At 35.6% G+C, this 9823-nt stretch overlaps 1 protein-coding gene across 1 annotated transcript; it reads left to right on the top strand.

The window, feature by feature from the left end:
- Window positions 1-6: 6 nt before the first annotated feature.
- LOC126773867 (DNA replication licensing factor Mcm7) lies at window positions 7-9271 on the top strand. Its single transcript, XM_050495092.1, has 16 exons — window positions 7-181; window positions 262-365; window positions 677-817; window positions 896-1023; window positions 1099-1190; window positions 1296-1522; window positions 2019-2201; window positions 2330-2514; window positions 2607-2775; window positions 2941-3093; window positions 3433-3599; window positions 3908-4074; window positions 4477-4588; window positions 6470-6568; window positions 7915-8035; window positions 9089-9271. Exons 1-16 carry the CDS (start codon window positions 151-153, stop codon window positions 9167-9169), a joined length of 2160 nt encoding a protein of 719 aa, XP_050351049.1. The 5' UTR covers window positions 7-150; the 3' UTR covers window positions 9170-9271.
- Window positions 9272-9823: the final 552 nt, after the last annotated feature.

The raw sequence follows: 9823 nt of genomic DNA, 5'->3' as shown, positions 1-9823 counted from the left end.
ACGAATAGTTCATAACAGATAAACACGAGATCGTATAAAATTATGTTTTAAATATTAACTAAACTGGTAGTTTAAGTTTGAACGTCTAGAGCAAGTTGATCAAGGAAATTACTATTTCAATACTGAGAACTCGTGGGTGAAAAACACAGAATGGCTATGCGTGATTATACGGCTGATAAAGGTATAATACAATATCATTTTTAAATTTGTTATTTTAAACATTTGTGAGCAAACTAGTAATGTTTTCTTTTCAATTTACAGAAAGTTTCAAAAACTTCTTCATTGAATTCTGTCAGACTGACGATGAAGGCCGCAAATTTTTTAAATATTCTGAACAGCTATCTAAAGTAGCCCATAGAGAACAGGTAATTTACTATGGCATTTTTAATTATTTGTCTAATAATTAATGAGATTCGTACGATAATAATAAAATTCTTACAGTACTTGTATTACACTTCATTTATTCAGGATTATGTGCTGAATAAATACTGCTTTGATGTAAGGTTACTAGGTGACTTTAACAATACATATAATGGCGCTATTTTTTACTAATTGAGTTTTACTTGTTTATAAAAAATATATATGGAGTGTACTACAATAAATATATAATTTAAAAAATATTATTTAAGTTAAGGAAACAACATATGCTACAAATGCTCCTGTTTATATTTTCCAGGTAGCTTTCGTAGTGGATTTGGATGATTTACATGAAACAAATGAAGAATTGGCAGAAGCCGTAATTAAAAATACAAGACGATATACTAACATGGTCTCGGATGTTGTGTATGAGATGCTCCCTGATTTTAAAAATAAAGAGGTTGGGTTTGGCTTATGTTTAAAATTTATATTTTAATATAACTTATATTAAGTGTAAAATGTTAATATATTTTAACAGGTTGTATCCAAAGATGTACTAGATGTGTATATTGAGCACAGAATTATGTTGGAAGCAAGGAATCATAGGATTCCCGGTGAAATGAGAGATCCAAGGAATAGATACCCACCAGAACTTATAAGACGATTGTAAGAAAAGCCTTAATTATAGATTTTTTTATATATATTTTTTTATTTAGCATTATATTTGTAATTATATTTTAGTGAGGTTTACTTCAAGGATTTGTCTACGTCTAAATCAGTCCCAATAAGAGATGTTAAGGCTGAACACATTGGAAAACTTGTTACAGTCAGAGGTAAATGTTTTGTTGAGTGAATTATTATAGATATAATAGTATAGTATCTATTTAATCTCAGATTAATTTAAATACTAATCTCTTTTTTTTTTTAATTTGTTTCAGGTATAGTAACTCGTTGCACAGATGTCAAACCTCTATTAATAGTAGCAACCTACTCATGTAGTGCTTGTGGAGCTGAGACATATCAGCCAGTTCGATCCCTTCAGTTCACTCCCCCGCCTGCCTGCAGTGCTGATGAGTGTAGGCTCAATAAAACAGCTGGGCAGTTACATTTACAAACCAGAGGATCGAGGTTCCAAAAGTTTCAGGAGTTGAAAATACAGGAACATGTTGGTATCTTATTTTTTGGTTGAAATCCCTTTAATGTTTTTGAATCATATTTGTTTTTTTATGTATATCTATGACAGTAGTTTTCTAACAGTGACTTTGAAACATTTAAAGTATTTTATTTATTTTTGCACCAATGAGGAGTGAACAGTTGATACATTTTTTATTATAATTTAAGATTTATATTTGGAAGGCCTGTTGTTCTATTCTCTTTTTTGTACATTTCTAATGTAATTGGCTCAGGGTTCAAACTATGATCCGATAATTTTTCAGTTGACTTTTTTATTATTAGTGTGAAAAAATAATAAATGTGTCACAATTGTTTCCATTTGTCTAGTTGTTTTAAGGTACTTTTTGTTTTGTGTTAAATTTTCATAATAATGTACATATTTTTTTGTAAACGATCATAAGACATACATCATAAGTACATATTTTTTTGTAAACGATCATAACACATAGGTGTGTGCTTATGTCAATACTAACCGAGGTGTGTGGCAGTCGGACCAGGTGCCGGTGGGCCACATCCCGCGCCAGCTGTCGGTGTACTGCCGCGGCGAGTGCACGCGTCGCGCGCAGCCCGGCGACCACGTGGCCGTCACCGGCATCTTCCTGCCGCTGCTCAATGCTGGCTTCAAGCAAATAATGCAAGGATTGCTCTCCGACACATATCTTGAAGCTCATGTGAGTTAATTAAAGTTTCATAAGACGGGTGTCGATCTTTTTTTTAATTTTAGTTAATATATTTAACGTTATGTCAAAGTATATGGTTATATTATTAACTAAAAATTTGATGTAGTAATATTTTTCAGGGCGTCACTTGTTTAAATCAAAGCGAGGAAGGCGAAATGGCGGAACCGCTATCTGAAGAAGAATTAGCAGAACTCGCCGATGAAGATTTGTATTCGAGAATGGCACGCAGTCTGGCGCCTGAGATTTACGGTCATGAAGATGTTAAAAAAGCCTTATTATTGTTGCTTGTTGGAGGTGTCGATAAGTAAGGATTTCGCTTAAATAAAAAATTGGGTACCTCTTAAATATAGGAATACTTTCTTAAAGTTTTTTTACCTTCTTTTTTTATTTAAATAGACGTCCAAATGGTATGAAAATTCGTGGCAATATCAACATCTGCTTGATGGGTGATCCTGGTGTAGCCAAGTCCCAGTTGCTCAACTATATCGACAGATTAGCTCCCCGCAGTCAATATACCACTGGACGTGGATCATCAGGTGTCGGTCTTACTGCCGCTGTATTAAAGGTACTAATAATAACTATTACATTAAAAATTAAATTAGTTAATTTTATAATTCTTAAAATTGCAGTATAGCTATTTTAGAATTATAAAGCTATTAAAAATGCTGTATCCTCAGACTTATCAACTTGGTTGTAAAATTAAAATAAATATTATTATTTTTACCTGTAGGATCCATTTACTGGGGAAATGATGTTAGAAGGGGGAGCGTTGGTGCTGGCAGACCAAGGTGTGTGCTGCATCGACGAGTTTGACAAGATGGCGGAGAACGACCGCACAGCCATACACGAGGTCATGGAGCAGCAGACCATCAGTATTGCTAAGGTCCAAAAACTTCTTTGATTTTTACCAAATTGTCCTCAAGATTTCACAACCATATGGGCGCTTCTATTGGTGACTTGTGTATTAAATTTATAATGAATTATATTAAAAACTACGTTTTTAGGGTCATGTAAGATATAAAAATATATTGTTTCTACGGCGGCTAATCTTAAAGACGGCCTTACTTATCTTAGCGGGTGATTAGTTAAACAATGCTGTGCCTTTTTCTTTCGAAAGATACATTAATAAGGGCACAAATAGAGAGATCATGCACTGACTGCAATGCAATGTATGCGGTTGATATATTCGGAGGTATATAGTTAATCGAGTTGTGGTCGACAGGCGGGCATCATGACGTGTCTGAACGCGCGCGTGTCGATCCTGGCGGCGGCGAACCCCGCGTACGGCCGCTACAACCCTAAGCGCACCATCGAGCAGAACATCCAGCTGCCCGCCGCGCTGCTGTCGCGGTTCGACCTGCTGTGGCTCATACGGGACAAGCCCGACAGGTAACCGCACGAACGTTTCGTATTTAATACATAAGTTAGTCTTGCAATTTTTACAACAAAAAAAAAATATAGAAAATATATCATGCATTGGTGTACTATACTTACCCAGGGCTTGCACAAAGCCCTGCCACCCAAGTAAAGGGGATTCGATATATTATGCCATATTTAAGAGAAAGCATTACTAACCTATTGCTTAAAGATTGCTAAATACTTTAGTGTTAACAACCTTTAAAAAGCTTTCTTATTAAACGTTGTCAATACTGCGACGCAACACTGTGGATTCTGATGATTGCGCGACATGTGTACAGGGAGAAGGATCTGGAGCTGGCCAAACACATCGCGTACGTGCACCAGCACTGTGCGCAGCCGGCCGGCATCACGCGCGCGCTGCGCATGCGCCTCGTGCGCCGCTACCTCGCCCTCACGCGCCGCAAGCAGCCCGTCGTGCCCACGCACCTCGCCGACTACATCGTCTGTGAGTCTGTGCTCCGTCGGTACTAACACACCCACTGTCTCTGTCACTGCGCATGCGCCTCGTGCGCCGCTACCTCGCCCTCACGCGCCGCAAGCAGCCCGTCGTGCCCACGCACCTCGCCGACTACATCGTCTGTGAGTCTGTGCTCCGTCGGTACTAACACACCCACTGTCTCTGTCATGCGCAGGCATGCGCCTAATGTGCCACGTAAGCCGTTCATCGCACGATAGATCATTGTGTCCCTGTTCATTGGTTCCTAATTCATTATAGCTCCGGGCTTCTAACGTATTTAACATATGTCTCTATGATCTGCTATAGTGCGGTAGTGAGGCGGGGACAAAATATTTCAATTCGAGCTGGGGTAGTATATAATCTTAATATGTTATCTTTTTGTGTTCACAGCGTCGTATGTAGAGCTTCGTAGAGAAGCTCGTAACGCTCGCGACGTTACATTCACTTCGGCCAGAAACTTGTTAGCTATACTGCGTCTATCCACAGCGCTGGCGAGGCTCAGGTAAATGAATAGTGCTACTTATTTTCATGTTTCTATGTACTCGTTGCTAGCGTTTGTTTTGTTTGTTTGATGTTGCTAATTATGTAGTTCAGCTGATGAACTACATAATTAGTATTGTAACAGACATATAGACACGCGGTAGCGAGTCAAGCCAAGTTCAAGCTAATAGTCGAGCAGCACCGTGTGCAATATTACACGAACCATTTGGAGTCACTTTTAACCCCCTCAAAACTCAAAAACAATTTCACATAAACATGTCAAATTTGGCACATATATTAAGACTTCAGACACAGAAGATACATCTGTGCTCCAAATTTCATAAGCATACCTCAAACGGTTATTTAGATATTACCGTCCAAAAATCATCATTTTTATCACTGATTGACCTTTAGATCAAAACCCTAACCCAGTTCCAGATGACCTAGAAAGTTCAAATTGGTATCCAGATAGGTAATTGGGTTAATACAAAGGAATAAATCAGAAACAAGTAAATATATATGAGAACTAGCCAAGTCAGACGTTAGGCTTCAATATATTATTCTAAAATTATATTTTAAGTTGTTATAAAATATTTTATGCTGTTATAAATAAATTTCAGAACTGACCATTGAACTTGGCACCCATTTAGATCTCACTTCTTTTGCCATTGAAGCCAATAACCAAGTCATATATCATAATATTGAACTTGGATCTCATTTCATATTTATTTTTTTGATGGCATTAGTTATAACAATCTGTTTTCTAATCAGAGCTTGTCGCGAATATAATAAGCATTTTGGGAACATTGATATATTTCATTTATCTTTGATTAAATTTAAAGATAATATTCGTAACAATCTTAAATTAACTTAATTATATATTTTTAATATTGTCCAATAATTTTTCTCTTATTGTGTTAAAGTATTTGAGTGCATTTTATGTTTCATCAATCGGTGGAAACTTCGCTGGATAATGTGATATTTAAATTGCATTATGTAATTAGATTATATTTTATATCTGTTTGTTTCCCAAATATTAAATAAATAATGTATGTAGGTGTGTAGTGTTTGACAACTTTGATAAATATCATTAAAGTATGGTGGTAGTCTACTTAATGGTATGGCTCTGTGCAAGCCCATCCGGGCAGGTACAATCCACTCATTAGCTATTCTACTACTAAACAGCAATAGTATTATTGTGTTCCGGTTTAAAGGTTGAGTAAGTCGGTGTAATTATAGGCACAAGGGACATAACTTCTTAGTTGTCAAGGTTGGTTACGCATTGGTGGTGTTATTTCTTATAGCTGGTGCTATAAGCCGAGACGGCCTAGTGGTAAGAACGCGTGAATCTTAACCGATGATCGTGGGTTCAAACCCGGGCAAGCACCACTGAGTTTTCATGTGCTTAATTTGTGTTTATAATTCATCTCGTGCTTAACGGTGAAGGAAAACATCGTGAGGAAACCTGCATGTGTCTAATTTCATTGAAATTCTGCCACATGTGTATTCTACCAACCCGCATTGGAGCAGCGTGGTGGAATAAGCTCCAAACCTTCTCCTCAAAAGGGAGAGGAGGCCTTAGCCCAGCAGTGGGACATTAACAGGCTGTTACTGTTACTGTACTGTTACTGTGCTATAAGTAATGTCTATAGGCTGTGGTGACCACTTACCATTATGTGGTCCATACGCCCATTCTCCTACTTATTTTGTAAAGTTGCCCAGTAGTATATTTGTTTTTATATCTCTTAAGATATAATAAAAAAATGCAGTATAATATTGTTAAACTTTATATGTATATATTAAATAATAAATAGCTGTTACTATATACTATATTATGCTTATGATTTCCAATTGTTTTCTATTAGAAACTTGCAGTTTTGATATTTTTTTATTTTTTTTCTAGGTTGTCAGATGTGGTTGAAAAAGAGGACGTGTCAGAAGCGATACGACTTGTGGAGATGTCGAAACAATCGCTGCAACATGTGGACGATAACGTGCAGAGGTGATTTATTCATTATTTAGCTTATGATGATGTTCTCCTGACCGATTTCGGTTACTGCCATTCTTAAGGAAGGAATACTCCTTATCTCATCACTGTCGTCAACCGATAGGAACGTAAATTACCAAATTAATATTCGAGCGACATGACCTAAAGATTCAGGCAAAGGATTAACGGCTTCATGCGTTCAGAAACTCGGAATAAGCAGCCTTATAAAATAGCCTAGCCTTGCTACTCTTACAAGCTACATAAAATACAGCTACACAAGCTATACAAATATAAAAATCGTTTATAGTTTCTTGTTTAATTTATAGGTGTATTATATATTATATTATATATATATATATATATATATATATATATATATATATATATATATATATCTATAATTTATTGTAAGAGAATAAGCTTATTTAAATTCAACATTATTGCTTAAAAATATATACCTACGTAATTTTAATCCTTCAGATAAAGATGGCGCCGTTAAAACGAAAACGATGCCAGCTTATAACTATTCTATAAATTTGAAACTCGTATAAACTTGCAAAGTCAGCAGGACTCTACACAGCATGTAGTCTTGGCAATAGAATCAAACTGCGTAAAAGTAAATAATAAAATGAAGTTTTTATTCAGGAAATGCCAATGGTATAAACAATACATGTTAATTTATATAATAATTTGAGTCCATAACTATAAAAACTTCCTTACAAAGTTATTGGATATGTTTTACCGTTGGCAGATTTTCAAAAAGCGCCCAGGCCGACGAATACGTTGACATTATAGACTTAGTTTGAAAATGTGCGTTACTTAACTATAGTATCGTATAAATATATTTATGTTAGTTAACTTTTATAACAATTTATATATTAGGCAATTTGCGCTAGTCAGCGGCTTAATCCTCTTTTAATTGAACCTTAAAACGTTAATGGAAGCAAAATAATTCTGAAAAGAGTTTTTACGATTATTAATTAACAACTTATATACCTAAAATCGCAGTCATCAAATATATTTTTGTTTATCATCAAATATATTATGTAATATTTTGATGGACGATTTTGTTAAAATGAAAAAGGTTAGTTTTCAAGATTACCCCGGAAAAATTAATATAACAGATGTTTCGGTTCTTGTAACCTGCAAATACTATTTTATTTTCAAAAAAGGCTCAATTTTTAAGTTACAGGCGGACATTTTAATTTTATTTATTTGCTGTTGATTTATGATTATATTTTCCTAACTGATTTCGGTTGAACCCAGGACCTCGGGATTCTTATTACCATTAAAACCACGAGGCATCGTGTAGTAGTATTGTATGATTTGACTATTATATAGTTACGACTCGAACATTCCAGGGGTATAAGTGCGACGGACCGCATATTCGCAGTCGTGCGCGACCTCGCCGGCTCCAACAAGACCGTGAAGATAGCTGACGTCATCGAACGATGTGTGGACAAGGGCTTCAAGCCTGATCAGGTAACACACACTTTACATATTTATATTAAATTAATTAACTTAATTTTGTTTCATATTTACTTTTAAAACTAGTTTTCTTATTTTAATAAATCACTTCCTTATTTATTTTTCAATAAGTAATAAAATAAAAATCAAATCAAAAATATTTAAGTCCAGATTTCTAATAAGTTTTATTTGCCAGATTACATTTACATTGACTGATAAAATAAGTTATCATTGTGTTAAGTTATAAAGCCGAACATTTTCTGCATATTGCAAAAATAGACATTTTTTTTACAGAACAGATAGGCGGACGAGCAAATGGGCAACTTGATGGTAAGTGGTCACCAACGCCCATAGACACTGGCATTGTAAGAAATGTTTACCATCGCTTACATCGCCAATGCGCCACCAATCTTGGGAACTAAGATGTTATCTCCCTTGTGCCTGTAATTACACTGGCTCACTTACCCTTTACTAGGGCAACATGTAGGCAAAGACAAAATAGTAATACTATTTTTCCTCTATTTGTCAAGTGATTTTCCTTTTTTTTTGTTTGGAGCTACCAAACAAAAAAAAAGGAAAATCCCTTTACCAAAGAAAAAATTGACAAGATTTAGTCTTATCAATAAAAAAAAATTGAAACATGCCAATTCACATAGGTTTTCTAAATTTTCAATATTGATTATACTGGTGGTAGGGCTTTGTGCAAGCTCGTCTGGGTAGGTACCATCCACTCATCAGTTGTTCTACCGCAAAACAGCAGTACTTGATACTGTTGTGTTCCGGTTTGAAGAGTGAGTGAGCCTGTGTAATTACAGGCACAAGGGACAAAAAAATCTTAGTTCCCAAGGTTGGTGGCGCATTGGCCATGTAAGTGATGGTTGACATTTCTTACAATGCCAATGGTTAAGGGCGTTGGTGACCACTTACCATCAGGTGGCCCATATGCTAGACCGCCTTCCTATTCTATAAAAAAAAAAGTTGAATTTCGAGCAAACTGAATGAACACTATTTATTTGTTATACTGTAAATACAATTTATGAATACATATAAAAGAGTGTAAATTTTCAGGTGGACGCGTGCATCGAAGAGTATGAGAATCTTAATGTATGGCAAGTGAACCAAGTACGAACGAAAATCACCTTTATGTAAAAGTGCCTTTAATATTAAATTGTTTTTAAGATTAATCTTGCGCCTATGTTGTGTTTGAGAATGATTTTGTATTGTAATGATTGTCATGGAGGATGAATTAATGACATAAAAATATCACAATTACATTTGTATTAATAAAAAATATTGTAGAATTTTTTTTTTATTAATTTGTACTCTGGATTCCTACCTACATTGAAGCTGTGTGGACTAAGTTACAAAACTTTTCAAAACGAAAGGAGACCTTAGCCTATTAAGTTAGTTGGACATTTATGGCTGTAATTTACGGAGGCTGCATTGTACTCTTTTTATAAAATAAGTAGGCGGACTGGCAAATTGGCCACTTGATGGTAAGAGGTCAGCATTGCCCTCAGACATTGTCGATGTAAGAAATATCAACCGTTCCCTACGTCGATAATGCGCCACCAACCTTGGGAACTAAGATTTTATGTGCCTGAAATTACACTGGCTCACTCACCTTTCAAACCAAAACACAACAATACTGAATATTGCTGTTTGGCGGTAGAATATCTGATCAGTGGGTGGTACCTACCGAGACGAGCTAGCACAAAGCCCTACCCCAAGTAAAACTTTCCACCAATTTTATTAAACGTAGAAAAATATAAAATGATTCGAGTCGGAATGTAGAAACTATTT

The sequence above is a fragment of the Nymphalis io genome, chromosome 2 (genome assembly GCF_905147045.1).
Source record: "Nymphalis io chromosome 2, ilAglIoxx1.1, whole genome shotgun sequence".
NCBI classification, from domain to species: domain Eukaryota; kingdom Metazoa; phylum Arthropoda; class Insecta; order Lepidoptera; family Nymphalidae; genus Nymphalis; species Nymphalis io.
This window is presented reverse-complemented; position numbering and strand designations above follow the sequence as displayed.

Coding starts and splice junctions, on each gene's coding strand:
- LOC126773867 (XM_050495092.1), top strand. CDS start 151: ATGGCTATGCGTGATTATACGGCTGATAAAG. Junction 818..895: donor CTGATTTTAAAAATAAAGAG/GTTGGGTTTGGC, acceptor ATATTTTAACAG/GTTGTATCCAAAGATGTACT. Junction 4,589..6,469: donor ACAGCGCTGGCGAGGCTCAG/GTAAATGAATAG, acceptor TTTTTTTTCTAG/GTTGTCAGATGTGGTTGAAA.